This window comes from Scomber scombrus, chromosome 12 (genome assembly GCF_963691925.1).
Source record: "Scomber scombrus chromosome 12, fScoSco1.1, whole genome shotgun sequence".
NCBI classification, from domain to species: Eukaryota; Metazoa; Chordata; class Actinopteri; order Scombriformes; family Scombridae; genus Scomber; species Scomber scombrus.
In genome coordinates, this window is record NC_084981.1 from 11,310,496 (window position 1) to 11,333,749 (window position 23,254).

Below are 23,254 nucleotides of genomic sequence, written 5' to 3' on the forward strand. Positions count from 1 at the left end.
ATGATGCCTAGCCAGCGACTGCAAGGCTGCCGTTCCCTGCACTTGAACGAGGACAACGGCCGCTTCGTGCTGCTCGCCATCCTCATCATCCTGTACCTACTGTGCGGCGCTGCGGTCTTCTCTGCCATAGAGAGGCCCTCGGAGCTGCGGGCTCACGGCCGCTGGAACGGGACGCTCCTCAACTTCAGTGAGACCTTCAACATCAGCCTGCAGGACCTCAACTCCTTCCTGCGGGAGTACGAGGCTGCCATCGCCGCCGGAATCCGGGCTGATGCTCTGAGGCCACGATGGGATTTTACAGGGGCTTTTTATTTTGTTGGAACTGTGGTGTCAACTATAGGTGGGTGATCTATGCAGCATTAAACCATTTCCCTGACCTTTGCGTTCAATTGGTCACAGGCATGATGTCCTCTAAATACTTGTTGAAAAACATGTATTATTCATGAAAAACTGCCAATAGATAATAATAATGATGATGATAATAATAATAATAATAATAATAATAATAATAATAATAATAATAATAATAATAATAATAATAAACTCCAAGAATACATTTTGCTCACATCATTTAGACAGTTATAATGGGAGTCTTTTGACAGAGAATACAAACAATGGTAGATGTTTTAAGTCAGTTTGGGACATCATGCTCTGATAAATCCACACTCATGCAAATAATCTGGGGAATGGTTATTATTAATATGGGTTATGTTCATAAAATAATAATATAATAATAATAATAATAATCTTAATAATAATGCGTTTAATTTGTACTGCACTTTTCATTCAATTGTAATTCTCAAAGTGCTACAGTATTAATGACATGGAACAGACAACATAAAGCAAATAATAATAAGAGTTAAGATTTAAAAAGCTCCCTGAATAGAGAGGTTTTTAGGCCTTTTTGAAAAGAGTCTAGGGTCTGTGCTGTCCTCAGATGGTTAGGAAGGCTGTCCTACAAGCGTGGTGCAGAAAGTTAGACCCCCATGGTGCTTCGCATTGGGGGCCCGGAAGAGCAAGCTGCAGGCAGGTCTGAGGGTGCAGGTTCCTGTAGATAGTGTGGCACATGTCCGATGATGGCTTGTACCTGAGAAGCAGGGATTTCTAGACGATTCTGAAGGAGACAGGCAGCCAGTGCAATGAGAACATAAACCGTGTTATGTGTTTGTGTTTTCATACTCTCATCAGGATCCTGGCAGTGCTGTTCTGAATGTACTGGAGCATCTGGATGCTCTTGACAGGGATCCTTGTGAAGAGTGCATTGCTGTAGTCCAGTCTTGGGGAGATACAGGGTGACAGAGGGGTGGAGTTTAGAGATATTTTTGAGATGGTTTAGAGGTTTACATAACCTGGCCATCAAAGATGAGATGAGATATGGGGGATAACTGAATCTGGTGTGGAGTGCCATTCAGAGGGCTTCAGTTTTGCTGCTGTCACGTTGGAGGAAATGGGTGCTCATTAGGTCCTTTATCTCCTTAAGACAGATACTGAGGCATCACATGGCTGTAGAACAGTTTGGGGTAGTTTGATGTATAGCTGGGTGTCATCAGTGTAGCAATGAAAAGACATCCCATATCTACTAATGACACATAGGGGGAGTATGTAGAGAGTAAACAGGACGGGGCCAAAGACTGATCTTTACAGAGTAACACAGGTGACAGGGAGCGATCTAGATTTGCATCCTCCTAGTGAGACATGCTCAGAAAATAAGGACTGAAACCAATTAAATGCAGAGTCATACCATCCAGTGGTGGTTCAGAGAGAACAGTGTGAAATAAAGTGCTCAGGTCAAGGAGACTCAGGAGAGAAGGGGACCCTCCATTAACTGCCTTCAGCAGGTCATTCTTAACCCTGAGCAGAGCTGTTTCAGTGCTCTGTGATGAAGTAAACTGACTTAAATTTTTCAAATAGGTTGACGGGTAGTCCTGAGGCTAATGATCAACTATCTTCTCCAACACCTCAGACAGGGAGGTTTGTAGGTTGTAGATTTGAGGTAGGATGGGCTTTGTGAGTAGGGATGACTGCAACCTTGGGGGCAGATGGAAAACTACCGGTTTGAAGGGAGATGTTGACAGATTGGGTCATCAGGGGGACGAGAATGGGGATGATTTAGAAGAGCTGTAGGAATGGGGTCCAGGGCACTACAGGGATTCATCTTCCTGAGGATTTCCTCAATGTGGCTCCTCCTGATGCCAGTAAAATGGAGTAGAGACAGCAAGCTCCCAGACAAATACATTACTGACAGTCTGGGATGTCAATAGGACGGGAGCTGCCATCCCTGTAGGCTGCTTTCTTTCCACTGGCTTACATACAGAATAACAGATTACCATTTTTATTTTTTTTTCCAGTCATGTGTTACATTTTGGCTGGAAGGACGTTGGCAATGGGGCGACATCTGACTCGCCTGCCATTTGGAACAGCACACTCATCTCTGGCTATAGGACAGCACCCATGGGTGCAGTCTTTTGCCACATTTCCATTCAAACCAGCAGGAATGTCAATGAGAAGCCCCTTCCACCCCCCCTCATTTTAACATTTACTTGTGCAATAGGTCAGAAAAGAGCAAGTGTCCCTCCTAGGGCACCCTGAGGGCCAACAGTGTGGTGCACTGCATGCCTGATGGCTGAGTCCTCCGCCACCCACTGCCTACCACCAGCTCCTCCCTCCCTCACAGCTAGAGAGGAGCCATAGCATACAATGAGTGAGTGAGTGAGTGAGTGAGTGAGTGAGTGAGTGAGTGAGTGAGTGAGTGAGTGAGTGAGTGAGTGAGTGATTGTGAATGTGTGTGAACAGGTAATAATTCGAGCTGACAGCAGCTGACCTTGCCTTCTACACACTTACTATAGATACACTGTGACCCCCCTGACACCTTGTTTTAATTGAAAACTGCAGCGAGGGGAATGATGAGGAAAACTGATGGCTGTGTACATACTGTAGGCGTACACAAGTAGGGTATCTGTCACAACTTTATTTACTGTATCCCTGTCAGGAGAGCTTTATTGGATCCATCTCCTCTCCGTCAGCGCTTTCCACGCTGTGCACAAAACACTCTAATACACAAATACAGTGCTCACGGGAAGTCCATGCACTCTGCTCAGCCAGTCACCGGAGGGACAGCAGAGCAGCTGTGTTTGTGTACATGTCTGTGGCAGGTTGAAATCCTTTTTGCTCCAGTTGTCATAAAGCACTGCAATCTTCCCCGTCAAGCAGATCATAAAACTAACTCAGCTGGGGGAGAAAAAGTGAAATTTAGAGATTTTCAGTCCAGTGTTTGTCTTTTTCATAAGCTTTCACGAGTTCCTGTCTGTATATCTATCTGGCTTTGATCTCCACAATCCACCCCCACCCCTCCGACTCGTGTGCTACTTTCTCTGCACGCTTGTGAGGTGGTGATATAAAAGGGATTTGAGGGCGTCCCCACACAACTCTTTATCACAGTGGCATCCCCCTGCCGCTCTAGACACTCCTCCTAAACACTTCCCAGGTCTGACTCAGCTGTGGCAATGAGACTTTGATCCCCTTTATGTTCCTCCACACTATTGCTTTGAAGAATAAAAGTGAATCAAGTAGAAAATGAGATATTAAATGACCATAGTTTGAACGTCCTATCAATATGTCCTGATATGGTTCAAAAATAGTTCCAAAATGAGCATTTTTACCTGGCCATCATCCGGACGTCCTTCCTTGGTGCTCTAGAAATGTTGAAATATGTCGTCACCATCATCAACGGGCCTATTCAGTTATTCTGATAAAGTTTATATACACAGTGTGCTTTCTGCAGCTTTATACTGTACACTGTGTATGTCCATATTCAAAACTTAATATACTTTACATTTTAAAATGGTCCAACCATTGTCCTGTCTATCGTAACATCTGCCATAGAACTTAATGTGTCATTTTCAGCTTTAAAGTCAGCGGTTCAATGCTGGCCTCCTCCAGTTTGTATGTTGCAGTGTCCTTGGGCAAGATACTGCTACCAAATTTCTCCTGATGGCTGTGCCCGCAGTGTGTAAATGTGTGTGTGAATGGTCAGATCGTCATGATGCACAGGTTGGCACTCTGCGTGGCAGCCTTCCATCAGCGTATGAATGTGTGTGTGTGTGTGTGTGTGTGTGTGTGTGTGTGTGTGTGTGTGTGTGTGTGTGTGTGTGTGTGTGTGTGTGTGTGTGTGTGTGTGTGTGTGTGTGTGTGTGTGTGTGTGTGTGAGTGGGTGAATGTGATTTGTAGTGTGAGAGTGCTTTAAGTGGATGGAAGACTAGAAAGGCGCTATATAAGTGCAGTCCATTTACCATAAACCTTTTAATAAACAATATGTAACCAAACACACAGCTAACATATGTAGTACCTTACTTAATACAAGACACACAGAAAAAGATGATCATCAAAAGTGCAACTTCTTTAGTTTAAATTCTGAACATAACTTCTAATTTCCTGTTACAGATTGTGTTGCTGGCTGCAGCTGGCTAGCACTAAAGTAAACTCCAGGCTGTAAACAGCTGCTGACAGTCCTCACTGGAACTCTGTGAGGAAAACAGATCACTGAACCTTTCATCAACATGAGTGTTATAGAACATAAAAGCAAACTTTAAAGGAAAACTTACCCAAAAGTTTTAATTCTAGTCCATTTATGTTCTTTGTGACTTTTCAAATACAGTGAGAAGCATGTTTTTGTATAAAAATACAAAACAAAACATACATCGAAACATACAGTGAAACTTTGTGAAGTATTTGGATTGTTTTTGAAGTCAGGTCCATGTGGACCTTTATAGACCTTTAAAATTGGACCAGACCAAATATTCATTAGAAGGACAAATTGGCACTTACAAATGCATATCTGTTTTCCAAATTTGATCACACCGGTACCATTTTTGGCACATCACCGTCCGACCAGTGTTTGCTGGTAAGCTGTGGCCACTTGAGCTTAAAAGTTAAGATAGAAAGTCCATTTTTGACCAATGTCACCACTTAGCGGCTGTTCTGGAGCTTTCAATTATACCACATGAGGTAAAGAAAAGGTCAAGAATGAGCTTTCAATCTTAACCTTTTTGCAATGCTAGCAGCGTGGTCTAGGAATGGCAATTTCTGTCCATCATTTTGAATCAGCCTGAAATATCTCGGCAACTATTAGATATGTTACCATGACACTTTTTAGAGATATCCATGGAGCCCACAGCATGGACCAATACTGACTTTGGTGATCCCGACTTTTTACATAGCACTACCAGTAGGTCAAAGGTTTCTTGTAAAATATCTTAATATGTGAGACCTCTCTCTTGACAAGTACTGGATGTAATACCATTCATTTAGATGATCTCTTAACTTTTTATTGAGCACCACCATCAGGTCAAAATATAAATGTGTCCAGTAGGTACTTTGGTTTATGATCACATTTAACAGCTTCAGCTGTACTTTGTGTTTAGTGCTAATTAGCTGCTGATTAGCATGTTAACATGCTCAAATGAAATGGTGACCAAGGTAAACATTACAGTACCTGCCAAAACAGCATGTTCGCAATGTCATTGTGCATATTTGCATGCTTACATTAGCATTTAGTTCAAAGCACCGCTGTACCTAATTACAGCCTCATAGAGCTGCCAGGATGGCTGTATCTTGTTTTTATTTGTTGAAATATTGCACTGATGACTTACTCAAAGACTTTGTTTTTGTCTGTTTCAACTCTTGCTTGTGTTGTCCTGCCCTACATTTTCACTCACAGCATTCCTGTTTGCATGCTCATTAAAGAGGGCACTTGAGTCTGTTCAGTAAACAGAATTTCTATTAATACGAAAGATATTTATAACCTTCAGGGCTGATTGGTAGCTGGTGAGACTGCCAGCTAGGACAGTTCTCTACATCCATTCGTGAGCCTGAAGGTCTCATTTTAAGTTGCTCCAGTGACATTTTGAAGAAATACTTTCTCAGTTTTTAACTGCTTGCAGGGGAGATACTTGTCTGATAATTGGTTGTACTCAGTGATGGCTGCCTGATCTAGTCTTTTAACTTGTTGAAATTGAGTGGGACGAGCTAGTTAGGGCAATTAGGCAGTTTTCCCTCAGAACATTCAGCTGCAGGTTTGGATAATGTTCTCAGCTATTTATTCCCAGGGTTAGACTCTACCCTGCCTCTTCTTGCCTGTGGCTGCCACTGCCACTTCTTGATCCATCACACTCATAACCGCCTACTCAGAGAAGTCACAAAGGGAGACAAGACAAAGAGGACAGTTTACCAAACAGCACACATATACGGCCTGATCTAACCTCATTGCAGTCCACAACTTGCAAAAGGAGGAGAACTGTTCGAGGTGGGCGGGGGTTAAGAGTAAATAAAAAAAAAGCTAAACCCTGCTTGTTCAGAGCTTTGCTGCAGCAAGATGACAGAGCGCTCTTCCCTGCAGATAGAGAGGCGTACAGCAGTCTCGTCCATCACAAACCATTAATTCCAGGTTGAAATGTGATTTGAATAATCAGGCTAAGGGTATAGCTCATACTGCAATGTACAGTTTGTGTTGGATATGTTAAAGAGGTGTTACAGGAGCTGTACAGTATTTTCTAGGTTGTATGATGTGTGGTGATTGGTGTAGTGCCTCTGATTGAATTATACTGAAAGGTGTTTCTGGATTTGGTGGACAAATTAATGGAAACACATCTCAAAATTTAGTTTAAATAAACTATTCAAATTACACTGATTCATTTGTTTATATGAACAGTAACAATTCCAGGATGTTCATTAAGGAGCATCATACAGCTCATTGTTTTGATTTTTCAGCCCACAACTTTGGTTCAGTTTCACTGCTCTTGTCAACCTTGTTTGCAGGAAGAAAAGCTCTTATAAACCCACTGCACACTACATTACCAGCACCAAACGGCAGGCAGACTCGCTGAACATGGCAGAGCATTTAGCAGCTAAAGAGACAGATATTTCCCTCAGGAGGTGGTGAAGATTACCAACTGCTTTAAACAATGTCACTCTGACATATTGTTGAGTATGAACATTATTTCACAAAGGCACAGCAGAGTTTGTTGCAGGGCTATTTGAAGTAGAATATATAGGTTTGTAGCTTTCTGGATTCTGAACGAGTTTTACATTTGACCCAAGCAGCCTCATCCAACAAAAAATGTATTGTTTTAAACTTACTTCACAATGTAATGATGTGACTTCCCTTCAAATGTAGCCTAAATTGTGTTAGAGGGGTCAGATACAGCAAATCTGAAAATGAAATATGGCTTGTTATATCACTTTGGTGCCTCTGTCAGGATACTACTAGAAGCAGACATCTAATACTGAATTAGTGTAGATATGATCCCAAGTAAGATCTTTAAAGAGATATTCTCCTCTGCTGATCATTTTATTATTTTGATCATTAACAGTTTTCTAACTTCTGGTTATTTTCTCATTTGTTTTAAAGATGCAATCATTCAACCATAACTAGAAAAACCATGGTTTGGATTTAGATCCTCTATCACTCACTAATTACAGACCAACTTATAAATTATCATTTTTATCTGCAGTGCTTGAGAAACTTATTTCAACTTAATTAACACGTTATGAATACTAATGATACCTTAAATAGATTTCAGTGTAGTTTTAGTGCTCACCACAGCACAGAGCCAGCCCTCATAAAGACTACTTTTAACAGCTGATAAAGGTGACTGCACAGTAAGGGTGGTTTTAAATGTGAGTGCTTCCTTTGGCATTATCAGTCACTCCATTCTCCTGCACCATCTAGAAACCAGGGAACTGCTTTACAGTACATCTACTAGGGCTGTCACTTTTGTTAAAAGTCAAATTTGACCGAATACCAAATGTCAAATGTATTCATTCAAATGTATTTGAACATCTGAAAAAGCACTGAATTAGTGCCTCAGACGAATTAACATCACTTTACACACACAGACTTTTACCATCCACGGCGTACAACCCAAAATATTTCCAGACAATGCTTTTCAGATGACTTGGGGTCATAATTATCCGCTCAAGGCAGCTGCTCTGCGCTTCTTCCATTTTCGTTACAAAACATATTGTTTGCTTAATTTACAGATGGATAGAGAGGGGTCATACTATAGTTGGGTGACATTTTTAAATTCGAATGGGTTAATTATAGTTCGAAAATGATTTTTTCACGTCATATAAAAACATCTTTTACTTTCATTCCTCTCCTAGAGAACCTTCTCTGTTGTGTTAAGAAATCCTTGTTCCTCTGTTGCTCATTTTAATTGCGTTGTTCCTCAAGGCTCTATCATTGGCCCACTGCTGTTTTCAATCTACATGCATCCTTTTAGCCAGATCATTCAGATAATTCAGAATCTCCCACCACTGTTATGCAGATGACATGCAGTTATTATGTCCCTCTTCATACAACACCCGGCAGCTGGCTCAGTGATGTTAGATGTTGGTTGTCCCAGAACTTTTAAAAATTCAATAACAAGTCTGAGGCCATAGTTGTTGGTCCCACAAATTCTACCAGCCTGCTTCACATTAAGCTTAACCAAAAACATTACACAATCTACTAGAAATATTACGTACTTAGTTTAGTTCAATTATTTTTGATGTAGATCTCATGTATTTTTCAAATCAAAAAAATCAAAAAAATCATATCATCCCTGTCTCCAGATTTACATAAGATCATACATGCATTCCCCCCCCCCTTTCACTCCAACTGGTACAGAACGCTGATGCCCGGGTTTTAACTGGCACTAAGAGATATGAACATATTACCTCGGTACTTGCCAACCTACGCTGCTTGACTGTGACATTCCTCATTGATTTTAAAATTCTGCTTATAACTTTTAAAGCAAAAGCCTGTGCTTTAAATTGCATCAAGGACTTACTGTACCCCTGTGTGCCAGGGCATTCACTTTGATCAGTGGATGGAGCTCTGCTGGTTATTTCTAGGTCTGGGCTGGCAACAAAAGGTGACTCGTCCTTTGCTGTTACAGCCTCCAAACTGTGAAACAGTCTGCCTATCAACATCAGACAGGCAACATCTTTAGTTTCTTTTTAATCTCCTCTTAAAGTATTATTTTATTGGAAGGCTTTTATGAATGTTTGATGTTACTATTTAATTATCCCACTTCTGACAGTTAATATTTTTGTCTGACTCCATTTATTTATTTCCCTGTTTTATGATCTCTGATTTTTTTTAATTGCTGTTTTTTTTATTCCTTTTATGTTCTCTCTGCCAAGAACTTTGTTAAGAAAAGTGCTATATGAATAAAGTTGATTATTATTATTAAAATACACCAGACTTCCAACTTTGAGGAATCGAACTTCAGAACTGGTCAAACAATGTCTGGGTTTGCAAGTTTACAGTGAATTGGATTTAATTATAGCTCACACATGAGGGAAATCAGTGTTACTATTTGGAAACAGTAAGTGAAGATGCTTTATCCTGCCAAATCTAGCGGAACGTCTCTACAGATGTTAAATGTTGAGCAGAGGGACCACAGAGTCCAGCTAATGAGCAACAGATCTGGCCCAAGCCCCTATAATGCAGAACACCAGAGAGGACATGCAATGATTCATAAGGTTTTGTTTACTTGCAACATAAAAAGCTATTATTTGCTGTGATGATGACGTAATCATCATCATCATCTGATATTATGTTGTATGCATGTATATTATGTATTATGTATATGCATGTATATATATATATATATATATATATATATATATATATAGATACATATGCACACACACACACACACACACACACACACACACACACACACACACACACACACACACACACACACATAATTATATACGTACCATGTTATCTACACTCTCTGCAGTGTTCCTAAACATTTAGGCATTTTAGGAAGTGTTAACCTCATTTTCTTGTGCCAATTTAAAAAGTGCTGATTTGGCAGTGGAGTCTCATTGAAGCTGGTGAGGTTTGTGTGACTATTTCACGCCTGTCTGACCAGGGTCGTGTATCTGGGATGGAGCTGCAAACCAAATTTGCTCTCTGTACTGTACTGCACCTTATAATTCACATGTCTCAGAGGTTACAAGACAATGTCACCTCAGACTAGCGGAGCGTGCGTTTGGCATTTAAGCAGTGTGAAATGTCACATGATAGACTGCGTTGATCCCCGAAGGCAGGCTGTGTTTTTGCTTTGATGTCGTGTTCTTATTTAGATTAACCACTTGGCGCTGCCTCGCTGAGACAAAACCATCTGTGTTGTTGTTACTGCTGGTGTATGTTATGAATGTGCTTTCAGGAGGTGATTGGGAAAGGTTTGCAATCTGTGAAAGCAGATTCATCGGTGCACAGCAACGTCTCATGCTCCCTGTTTTTGCCTTCTGTCTCTCACTTCAGCACACTCCTCTACCACTCGTTCTGTCATCACCAGACTGTCCCAGTGTCGACTCCTGTCTCACATCTGACTACTTTGCTCTTTGGCTCATAACTACCTTCCATCCTGTGGATTTAAGAAGTCATTGTTTCCTTTTGATGAGTACACTTTATACTGTGTGTTTTTGTGGGACAACCCTGTAATTGCATTGCAAAATAGAGTGTGCTCATCTTGCAGTAGTACATTATATAATGAGATAAAGATCATTTTACAGATCACTTTGAAGCTGGTCAGTATGACTCTACCTTATTTCTGCCCATTACTTTTGTCCCCCATCCTCTTTTTAGATATCCTGGGTTGCTCTGTGAAATCATAGAGAGGAAATGTCATTGTTAAAAATGGAAAAAGGAGGGCCTTCTGTCACATGAAAGGCACTGGGAGTCCCTCTAGATTGCACATTATTCTGACGCACATCACATGAAATGGTTTCCCAAAAGAAGAAGTGAAGCTGAATAGCGGCACTGCTGTACTGATGGTCTGTAGAACTGTGTCTAAATTAAGGGAGAGTTTAGTATCGGGTAATGTACTTAATCTCTGCCTTAAAGCTAAACCATAAACAATATGTTATACTGAAATTAGAAAAATGCAGAGAGAAATATCACCTGACTCTGCATTGTTTAGCAAAAAAGCTCTGATAAACCTATTTGTACACTACCTGCCTGGCACCAAACAGCAGACCAGATATTTCTCTCAGGAGCTGAAAGGAGAGTGAATATTGGACTCATCAGGTGGGCAAAACACAAGTAAAAAAAAAAAAATATATATATATCTTTATTAATTCTTTTCCTTATATAACACAGAACATGGCAGATCCAAAGCCTAGATGGTAATGACAGAGAAAATAAATATACAAATAGATACCTACAATAAATGATAATAGTGGGTATCAAATCCAGCTCCGGCGACACATTTAGACACAAGGTTACAAAGCTTTCGGGGGGCCAAAGTTCAAAAAAGAAGGCCCAAGTTCAGTCTAAGACAATTTTGGAAATCCTTGTAGCAAGGGAGATGACAGTGTAGATCCAATATATTTTAAGTAAGGGTCCCAGACTTTATAAAAAGAGTCCACTGTGGAGTGCAGCAAGCAGGAGATGTATTCACTGGGAATACACTCCATGATAATATTGTGCAATGACTTTTTTGTTGGAGCAGCATCCTTAATCCAAAAGAGCAAAATATTCTTCCTGGCAGAAAAAGTCAACAGGTTAAATAATCTCTTGTGTTTTGCATTAACAATGTGAACATCCGGAAAACCAAGCAGGAGGCACATCGGATTAAACTGAATTGGGACGCCAAATATAACAGACAATTCTTTTACAATATTAGTCCAGTAGCCTTGTAACTTCACATATGACCAGAAGAAGCAGTGAAAATAGTGCCCAGTTTCAGAGTTACACTTCCAGCAAAGCAAAGACACATTGGAATCAATTGTGTTTTTTAAAACAGGTGTTTTATGTGTATGATGCACAATTCTAAACTGAATGGATTTGTTTCGATTGGAAATAGAAATTTTCATGGCATTAGTCCATACTTTCTTCCAGTCTGAGTCATCAATAATGATGCCCAAATCTTTCTCCCAGGCCTGCTCGGTAAGGTTAGAGGTAGAAGAGAGGTTGGAGTATGAGGCTCTATAAAAAATGCTTATGTTTCTTAGATACCTGTAGAGATATAACCTTTTCAACACGTGAAATGGTATTATTGGTTATTAAAGTAGTGTTTTTAGTGATGAAACGTCTTATAACTCTGTATGTGAAAATACTATTTGACCATAAAGATACATTAATCTAGGTTTAAGTAAATATCAGAATATTTGAAATATTGTGCTTCATGTAGAAAAACCTAAATTACTATGTGATAAATATTAAGTGACTGAGGTTCCTTTGACACCATATGAAACTCCCTTAATTTCCTCTAAAAATCATGTGGTGAAGCTAAATTAGATACAAACTATTGAATGGTCATATTAATTAATAAATGAATGCATAATCAAATAAACCTGATAACTTAAATTAAATAATGACTGATTGACTGGAAAACAATCCCTCAAATAAAAGACCAAGAAAAAAAAAGAATCTGTTCCACATAACACGCAGCTCCTTAAAACATTTTATCCCTCCATTTCTTTCCCTTTCTTGCCCCCCCCCCCTCTGACAGGGGGCTTCCTGGTCTGGTGTGTGTGTGTGTGTGTGTGTGTGTGTGTGTGTGTGTGTGTGTGTGTGTGTGTGTGTGTGTGTGTGTGTGTGTGTGTGTGTGTGTGTGTGTGTGTGTGTATCTGTGTCTGTGTTGGAGAAGCCTGCTGGGAAGCATAGGCTTCAATAAATCCCCATCTCAGTTAACTGCTGCTGTACAGGATTGCTGTGCACACCTCTGCGCTCTGTCACAGCGGGTCATAAATCTGCACTGGCTCGCTAAGGCGTGGACTCGCCTCCATACTGTAACTCACACACTTGAATCAAGATCATTTTAGAGGACACAGCACATTTGTGGGCTTCCTCCTCCTCCTCCTCCGACCGATTAGCATTTCACTGATTCTGCTCTCCGCACCGGCAGGGCAAAGAGAAGATCAGCTCTTTGTGCTCTTTGCACTCTGCAGTCTTCTGACCTGCTTATTATCAGAGCTACTTTGATAGCAATTTTGGTTTGGATTCTGGTGTTAATATTTTAAACATCATCAGTTTTACTGACAAACCAGTTTGCACTGGCAGGGATGTCAATGCTGAGAGTTTAAACTTTCCCCCATAAGCAGAAAAGTCTACCTGGTGAAACTTTTGAACTGTTGGCGATCTATGATGCATGTAAAATCACATATAGACACTTGCAGTGGACAAGTGTCATGATGTTGCATGAAAACTGGAAAGCAATCTCACTTCTTCACCAGTAGAACATTTATCTTCATCTTGGGGTCATGCATATAAATAGTTATCAATGTTAATAAGCTAACAGCAAGTTGGCGAACAGCATGATCTGGCAGTGGTCCATCTGTCTCTTTGTGTAAAGGAGGGGCTGCTTGTGTAAGACAGAGAGAGACAGGAGTACAGTAGTAAGACATGCTGCACAACTGTATTTTTCAAGCAGCTAAATGCAAATGAAATGCTGAAATAGTATTTAATATAAAATATGAATTAGAATCAGATAACAACATTCTCTCAAACATCCTGATAAAGTTTCCTTTTAGCTTCTTTTAGAGCTAAAGAGAGTAAACAGTAATATAATCCATAAGAGGCCGTGCAAAGAAGAGACACACATGAGTTTTCAGCATCATCTTGAATCGGTAAGATGATTGATCATTAATAGGAGAATACAAGATAAAAACTGAAATGCAGATATAGCATGTTACACAGAAATTACAGGCAATTCAAACACGAGAGCTGGTTGAAAATAGATACAGATGATTGGTGAGCCACCCTTGTCAATTTCATATAATCTGTTTGAATGAGAGGAAACAGCACAAAGGCTCTATTTTTTTCTCCTTACTTGCTTTTTATTTATGTTAGCTAGAGAATAATGCATATCTATCAGTAAAACTGTGTGAGCTTCTCAGTGAATCTGCACTGGCCACTATGCAGCTCAGCTGTAGCGACTGCATTGCCCAAACACACCTCTGAGCTAATGGTTGCACTTTTTTAGCCAGCCAGCACAAGACTTTAAATTGTTCAGATCCACTTCTTTAACATTCAGCCTTTTGCCACTTAAACACATTCATTTACATATTTACATATCCTTGGAAAACACCACACTTTCCTAATGAGTTGAAATGCACATGTTTTGTTTTCATGACAGCACACACAAATCATTCAACTTTCTCCATGCTAGCAGTCTATGACAGAGTCAGGTGGTTTCAGGCTCCCGGATGGGAGAGAAGACTCATTGTGGGCCCATTCTGTTAATAGAAAGTAAAACATAATTTAATTGTGAGCAATGGAGCATAGCCTCATTATTTCTCTGAGGCAGCTTGCTGTGGTTTCTGTGTATGGTCCAAGATCATTATTGCAGCTGTCAGTAACTTAGCAGTCCCTGACAGGAATCAGGTTTTTGCAGAGCCTTAGATTTCAGGGACTTGTGCTTTCATATTAGCAGTAATGGAAAACCATTGAATCAAATATCTGCTGAACCTCAAGCAGTCATTTCCTGCTGGTATTTGACTTTATTCATGTGATTCATGCAATTCTACAGTTTCTTATTTACATGCAGTACATTCAATGTAGCGTTACCATGATACTGTGGGAGCAATACGTCTGTATCATGTGCTGAACATGGAGGCTTATCTGAGAGCGATAGTCTTTCAAAAGCTCCACCTGGACAGGTGTGTTTACACAAGAGAAAAATACAAGAGGGCTTTATGTAGCTAAGCTTTTATTCAAACATTGACTGTGCATGCAGTATAAGATTATATGAAGCACAAGGACATAGCCTTTAGGTCCATCAGAGAGAAGCTATTAATCTGATGAGAGAATGACTTCCCAGCCACATGAAAGGACAAATCTGTGTTAATGTTAGCATATGGACAATGAAGCCACATGAATCCCAATTTTAATTTAGCTTATTAAGTGTCTTTGCTTACTGAGCAACTGTGCCTTTTGTTTTTACAATTCTGTGAAGATGAGGAACAGATAAAAAATTAATAAAAAAAAGAGTAAATGTTGGTGTAGGTCAAAGACAATGCAGCATATTTCTTTTGACAATAAATCAATACAGACAACAGCAGAGTCATCAATCCTTGTGGCTCTCTTTGCCGGGAATTATTACTGAGATACAATTGGAAACACTAGACTGATTCGGTTACAGAGGAGCCAAATGAATCAAGAAATCAGAAAATGATGCCATTTTAGGTTTTGTTTTATTGAATAGGTTTGTGTTGTTCTGTATGTTACCCCACTACATCTTACAGTCAGAGTGTGTTCCTGAGCTTTTACTCAGGTAATTAATGTCTGTATCGACCCACTTTAATGATTGTTAGCTACATGTTTCATTATGATCACCTCAGTCTGTTATTTCTAATTATTGCACAGCCATGTGTAGCACAAAACACTCATTATGAATGCTCTGACATGCAGAACAGTTACCATTAACGTAACGCCTATAATGTGTGTGGGAGAGCGCAGCTGGGTGTGAAATTCAAAGCCACATTGTTTTGTTTCAAAGGGACTGTAGAAATATTGCTGCATGTGTCGGCTTCGGGTGTTTTTATCTCCTGCAATAGAGGTATGGTCTTTATTTAATTTGTGCCGACAGTACACAGATGCAACAATGTATCTGCATCTCAAACTAAACTTGACAGCTTTGTGCAACAGCACGTATGTGACCTATTCTATCATCTGCTTTTTGTAACGCTGGCAGCACAGTTTGAATGTCCCTATTATTACATAGTCTGCCAGTAATACTGGCAGCTCATCAGCAGATGGTGTGGTGATGATGACTGTGGTCTGGCCATGTTGCTGCTTCCTCAGCCCTCTGTCCTCTTTGCAGACCCCTGCCATGCCGCCCCGTGACTAATGATTTCCTGTTCGTCACAGAAACAGAGTCATCACAGGGCTGGGCATGCCTGGCGTCTTCTACTGCTGCTCCTATCAGACCAATTTAAGACTATTCCCACCAGTGGTTTGACTGGAAGCTTGTTTTAAGCGCATTAATTGGGGACATGGAGAAGCAATCGTAGGCACAGTTTTGATTTTTGGCTTAAAAAACAGTTACGTAATGAATCTTTGGGTCTCTTTATGGCCCTTCAGGGAGTTGAGTGAGGGGCATTGACCACAATGACATACAGTGACCTTCAGCTTCAATACTACTTAAGAGAGGCACATCGATGTACAGCACATGTTCTTCATTAAAACATGGAAATATGACTGAGAGCTTTTAGTTTCCCCTTCATGTTTCTCCCACATTGTATACCTTTTTCAGCCATTGTGTTTTTTGTCTGTGGTTATATTGTCTCATTTTAGCTGAACTGCCTCACACTAAACATAGGCTTCTAAGATCAGACATTGTGCTCAGCTTCATGGTGGTTGTCCTTGTGAGGCTTTTTTCCAGTAAAGTGAATCAATATGCTTTTTTCAGCATACATTATCACTTCACATTATCTACTGTAAAAGGTGTCAAGTGGGCTTTGACCAAAATTTCCACCAGTTCTAAGTGAGCTCTTAGAAAACTAAAATAACTTGAGTGAACATATCAGATATTAAATGGATTATTTCTTCTTTATTGACTTTTAAATTGAACATTAAAAGGCTATCTGCAATTTGGACTGTTCACAAATACTTCCTATGTGCATAAACTACCATTTTAAAGGCTTTCTTATTGTCAACAAATCCAGCATATTCCCCTGTGCCATATAACTCCATTGTTGTCTAATAACTAACACATCAATGAGCCACACTGTTGCACTGGGTGATACATTTCATTATGATGAACACTGGCGCTGTAGTTTATCTCAAGTCAATCACACAATATTATTCCTGTTCTCCCCAGAGCACCAAACACGTGGCTGAAAACAGTCCCACACAAATGCACCATTTACTCCTGTTTTCTAAAAACTGCAGTGTTCAGCTGTTTTAGGAAACTTTTTTACTTGTTTTTTAAATGAAACTGTTTATTTGTGACAGACTTTTAAACCTGTAATAGCAGTTTTTTTTGTTTTGTTGTTATTTTTGGGCCACTTGGGACCTGCAAACACTGACATTATCTCTTTTTAAGTTGATATGGCGAACGTGTCAGCCAACAGTTGCCTGTTTACACATGTAGCAGAGATAGAGTCATGTATTATACTTCAGGGGCATATCTGTGTAGCTGCTAAATGCTCCACTATGTTCACCAGCTAGTCCTACTTTATCTCTCTGCCATCTGGTGCTGGAGAGGTAGCATAAAGTGGGGTTTTCAGAGTCTTTATCGCTGTAAACAACTGACTGCCACAGCTTGAAACAAAACTAATGAGAGTGGTGAGAATGAACCAAAACAGTTAAATTAGAGCTGAGGAGAACTGCACAGTCAGGTGATGATTGTCATTTTATCTATTGATAATATAAAAATAATGATGCAGCTTTAAAGAGTTACATATTCAGAGTGAACAAATGGGCTCATGGCTGAGAGCCACATGCAGGCTGAGGAAGTCAGAAAGTAGTGAGAGACTAACACATTATTGATTTTCACATGACTTGTTGACAATAACAAAAATACAGAACATCCTTCAAACTTTCGCAGCATTTTCTATTTGTGAAAATGGCTTACCATCGGTCACCATATAGTAACTCTGTTGTGATCACATCTTTGCATACTTATCAAAAAATCGTTTCTACTGCCTCATGGTTTCGACATACAAAATGCTAAAGAATTCAAATATCAGCAGAGGAGAGTTTCAACAGTGCTCTTTATTGTTTATTTATTAGCCGCTGTTAAATCCTTTGTGCCGCAGACTCTCCAAATAATTAAATACTTGTGTGTGACGTATGAACAGTTCTCGTTCACCCAGAGTGGCTCTTTGGTGCAAAATGTCATGATTGATTACTGCTGAGAGGCGAGTGGTCTAAGTGTAGCAAATGCAGAGCATTCATGGAGTCCATCAATACTTCTATTAGCAACACTCACTGTGATTTGTGTTGTTTAGGTCTCGACTCTACTACACAGCTTAATGAGCCATTGTAATTTTCCATTGGACTATAATGATGGCCGCTGAGCACGTGTGATTTAAACTCAACAGCTGGCGATAAAAGCTGACCCAAACACTGAAATCACTACAGTCCACTAATGCTCTATTTTTGTCTCCACCCTCATTTCATTTCCCTGTGGTCTGATAACCATTAGAGCTTCTTCTTCTTCTCTTAAAACTGTCAAATGGTAATTAATGAATACTAATGGCACAATTTCCATCACTTTCCTTCTGGTTGAATCTCTAATGTGTAATTACGTGCGTAAGCATCATTAGCCATTAGAGCATAACATCATTTTCTATGTTGAGTTGAGCATACTTTATTTAATGTTAATGAATAAATATTGTCCCATGGCTCTGATTGAATTGGATTAGCACACATATGATTTCCTGCCTTATCAAGTTCTGCTCATCTTGGCTCGGACGGAGTGGAAAGATTAAGTGTTCACTGAGGTCAACTGCAGGATCATTGGTCTGGACTGCTGATTTCAATGTTGGGAAGTCATAAAATTAAATTAAGAGTTTTAAAATTTAAATGAAGAATGTGAATAAAGTCACACAGTATTTGCATCTTTGGTTTTAGCTGGCCTGTCCTTTGCTTTCTATTATTGTTGTTTTCACTAATGTATCTTGACACAGCAGTCTGGAGTAATGGCTCTGAAATGTTACACTGAATCGATGCCTGGTGCCTTTTCCTCTCTTAGGTAATTTACTTGGTAATGAGAGACAGTGCAGGAAGACTGTCTCTGCTCGCTGCGAAGATGTAATCTGTTTTCTCTATGATTCAGTTTGGTTAGAGAGAATTGGGTTGCTAATTAATTAAGTATGAAAGACTGAAATAGGATTTCACTGAAGGGCTTAATTTGGGTAATCGTTGCCCCTCACCTTCTTGTCGCTCAGTCTGTTACTGAACTTTGTCACTATCGCTGAGGATATACTTTCTGGTGCTCCTATTGTACTGTTCTCATATCATTGTGTAAAGCCTACACAAGTGTGTGTGTAAGGCCATAAGGTGTGTGGACATGTGTGGGTGTGTGTGGGTGTGTGTGTGTGTGTGTGTGTGTGTGTGTGTGTGTGTGTGTGTGTGTGTGTGTGTGTGTGTGTGTGTGTGTGTGTGTGTGTGTGTGTGTGTGTGTGTGTGTGGTGGGGGGGGGGGGGGTTATATTCCCTCTTGTATCTATAAAACAATCTGTATCAATCAGCACTGATCTAAATGACCTGGCAAGTCAACAGCAAACCCTCAGTAGAGTGGTTTTCTGCGTGAGAGATAAGGTCAAAAAAGCCATTTTGGGTATCATAAAGGAAGTATTGTCTAGATATTGATGTCATTTATTACCTGACAAGGATTGTTATAGACGGGTTGGTGCAAAATGGGGGAAAGTGCTGCCCTAATGCTCTAAGAAGACTGAAATGGAGGATAGCCATGATGGAAAAATATATTAACCTTGGCCTGGAAGTGAACTGGTTGATCTTTCAGCCCGATTTTATTTGTTGACAAATATACCATCTGCTGTTCAGTGGATAAGGGCCATGACATTATGTGTGTGTGTGTGCGCATGTGTGTGTGTACTTGAATAGACTTAGGCCTTATATAATTGTGAATGCTTACACAATAAACATTACAAATTACATTATAAACACCTTTCTTTCTTTTTTTTAAACATCAGTAAATGTGGGAGTTCATGTGATTAATGTTGGTCAGTGAGAGTAAAGAGCAAAGAAGATTAATAACAGGCCTTATATGTTCACACCTGCAATAGCATGTGTGCTTTTGCTCTCTGAAGCCTCCACAATTAATACACTATCATGTCTTCTAAATATTAGAGGTGTGGGGGTATTTTTTGGTTGAATTGTCACAAAAGCAATGGTTTGCTGCCAGTTTTGGCTGTGTAGTGGATTACAGAAATAGATGGATATAACATGGATGTGTGGCGCTTATGCTATAAAACACTGATTCCCAACTCTTACGAAGGAGGTTTATGTCTCTTCTCTTTTCTTGTTAAAATACTGAGTGCTTTCACCTCTTCAGGGATCTAAAATATCCTTTATATGAAAAAATAAGGTTGGAGCCACTGCCATAAACCATTTTAATTATTGTTTTTCTTTCTATTTGATGTTAGGAACAATTTTTTTTTCTTAATTATTTTTATACGTCTGATTTATGGCAGCCCGAAGGAAACAATTTTGCGCTCAAATACCGAAACACTCATCAGCTAAATGATAACATCATTGTGCAGCTGCAATGTCAGAGCTGCACCTGTGACACTACTTGAGACTGAGAAGTGCTTCTTCAACATACAGTACAGCAGAATCCATAAACATCCTTTCCTCTTCTCTCCACTCCAATCCTCTCCTCTCTTCTCCTCCTATCCCCTCTCCTCTCATAACCCCTTCCTCAGCTTGAACATCAGTCTAATTGACTAAGAAATCAGGAGACAGCAGGAAGCCAAAGAGCAAAGTAGAGAAAAAAAGAATAATCAGAGGACTTACCAAGTCTTATTCCTTGCATCCTCCCCCGCTCAATATAACCCTCATACCCTTGTCTTTTGACCAACAGCATTAAACAGTATAACATATACTGTATGTAAATACTTTGTGTTCATACTGTATAGAATAGAATAGAATAGAATAGAATAGAATAGAATAGAATAGAATAGAATAGAATAGAATAGAATAGAATAGAATAAAATGTATTGTCCACGATGGTGGAAAATTGTCTTTGGCTCAACAATAACATACATACAATAGACAGAAATTACATAAACACCATAGAATCCATAAAATTAGATAAAATCATTCTTAAAATACATAAAATACATAAACACATAAAGTATGTAAGGTATAGAAATACAAATGCACAACAGTTCCTGTGTGCGTATAGATCATTTGGAAGTGTTTCAAGTATTAATTGCATTTGGGATAAAAGACTTCTTATAAAGACTTTACACAATGTGTCAACAATATACAGGATACTACTATTGTCATCACCTTAACTTATGGAAGTGTAGTATTTAATTTACCTAAATTAACAATAATAGCATTTGGCACAATACAACCTAAGACGATGTGTTAGATTATCATTGGACATTACATATTCATTTTTAATCATTGACAAAGAGGTCATATTAAATCTTTCTAGATGTTTTATTTTGATTGTTGTCTTCATTTAATATATATAAGGCTGGTTTTGATTAAACTAGTATCAATTTGATAATTTCCCCTTCATTCTCTCTTGACTCATAACCTGCAAGTTCATTTGTAGTGCAAAACATTATTTTTTACTATAACTTTAAATATTTTCCAGGAAAAGCTGTTTGAGTCAGCAGCAGCATCAACACAAATTATTATCCAGGATTTTGTGTATTACTCAATCCCCACTTTTACTTATTTTTTCATTACAGGCACTACTGTTTAGTAATGCGATTTAAGCTGTATTTAAAAACCTCATTTAGATTTGAGCTTGTTCTCTTGTCCCTAGAGAAATAATTTATTGTGAAGAAACTGAAGACTTCTTATGGCCAAACGTCAGTTTTTGGCTAACTAACTATTTCATATTTCCCTTCTGTTTCTGCAGGTTTTGGGATGACAACACCTGTGACAATTGCAGGCAAGGTGTTCCTGATCTTCTATGGACTCCTGGGTTGTGCTGCCACTATCCTCTTCTTTAACCTCTTCCTGGAGCGCATCATCACACTGCTGGCTGTGGTGATGAAAGCTGTGAGGGAACGGCGAATCAGGAACAGTGGTCTACTCCCACCAGGCATCCGCCATGACTTCTCAGCCTACAGCCTCCCGGGCTGGAAGCCCTCTGTCTACCACGTGATGTTGATTCTCGGCCTATCAGCCATTACCATCTCCTGCTGTGCATCAGCCATGTACACCCCAGTGGAGGGTTGGGCGTACTTAGACTCGCTCTACTTCTGCTTTGTTTCCTTCAGTACCATTGGCTTTGGGGACTTTGTCAGCAGTCAGAATGCGGCTTACGAATACCAAAGCCTCTACAGGGTGGCCAACTTCCTCTTCATGCTAATGGGTGTGTGCTGCATCTATTCGCTCTTCAATGTCATCTCTATTGTCATCAAGCAGGTGCTCAATTGGATGCTGGAGAAAATGAGCTGTTTGTTTTGCCAGCGCTGCAATAAGGCCAACACCTTCCTGGGAAGACGCAATGCCATCCGCCCGGGCACCAAGGGTCGCCAGGGTCAGTTTGGCCAACTGCCCGACTCAGATGGACCTTGTGATAGTGACACTGAGGGACGCAGACTATCAGGGGAGATGATCTCTATGAAAGACCTGGCAGCCTCTAATAAAGTGTCGCTGGCCCTCATGCAGAAGCAGCTGTCTGAGTCAGCCAATGGATATCCCAGGACAGTCTGTGGCAGCTCCCGCCACAATGGTTTCTCTGGGGGGGTTGGTGCCCTCGGTATCATGAACAACAGGCTGGCAGAGACAAGTAACTCCAGGTAGAGGACTCAGTGTAACAAACCTGGAGGTTGACTGCCATAGGAAAAAACAAGCCTTTTGAAACGGTTGCTAATGTAACTTGTTATGCATGATACATAAGATTTTTTTGGATACTTTAAGTTGGCATTACCAGCCTGTGGTGATAATACTGGCAGTGATAACATTGGTGACAATGATGCTTGATAATGTAGTCAACAAATAGCAGCGTATATAGATCTGGAAGCATGGGGATCATCACCCATCACCCATTTCATGAACCTCAAACCAACACAGAACAAATCACTGAAAGACTCTAAATATCAGTGTTAGTCTGCAGAGGAAATATACGCTCAATATATCAGATTTATATGACTGAAATTGTGCTATAAAGGAGCCAAGGGTAGTATACAGTGCAATCTTTATTGTTTGGGGGTTTCACCAGTTTATTTGAATGTCCATATTGAATGCTGATATAAACATTTCAAGACAAGTAATCATTGGACGTTATAGCACATACTGATCTATGCATTATAATTCTCATGCATTTTTTGCACCATTTCTAGACCTTCCATTGATTGTGTAAACCCCATTTTTTCTTGACACGGGTCAAGTTCTACCCTCAGGTGATTGATTTCATTTCTGGGGGAAAGCAGAGTTTTTAAGCGCGGCTGTGATGTAGCTGATTTTGACTGGGAGAGAGGCGGTTATACAGTGTGCCACACTAACGGACAACAAAAAGAAAATTTCCAGCTACTCAAGATGGAAAAAAGAGCAGGGTTGGAGAATGAAAATCCATTTCTCTTGAGAGAGGAGC

At 39.9% G+C, this 23,254-nt stretch overlaps 1 protein-coding gene across 1 annotated transcript; it reads left to right on the forward strand.

Moving 5' to 3' along the window:
• Positions 1-22,464, forward strand: kcnk12 (potassium channel, subfamily K, member 12). The gene is made up of 2 exons (XM_062430851.1): positions 1-340; positions 21,572-22,464. The coding sequence occupies exons 1-2, from the start codon at positions 1-3 to the stop codon at positions 22,462-22,464; spliced, it is 1,233 nt and encodes a 410-aa protein (XP_062286835.1).
• Positions 22,465-23,254: the final 790 nt, after the last annotated feature.

Bases quoted from the DNA above. Each gene is read 5' to 3' on its own strand.
- kcnk12 (XM_062430851.1), top strand. From the start codon at position 1: ATGATGCCTAGCCAGCGACTGCAAGGCTGCCGTTCCCTGCACTTGAAC. The intron at 341-21,571 runs GTGGGTGATCTA...CTGTTTCTGCAG, and splicing joins AACTGTGGTGTCAACTATAG to GTTTTGGGATGACAACACCT.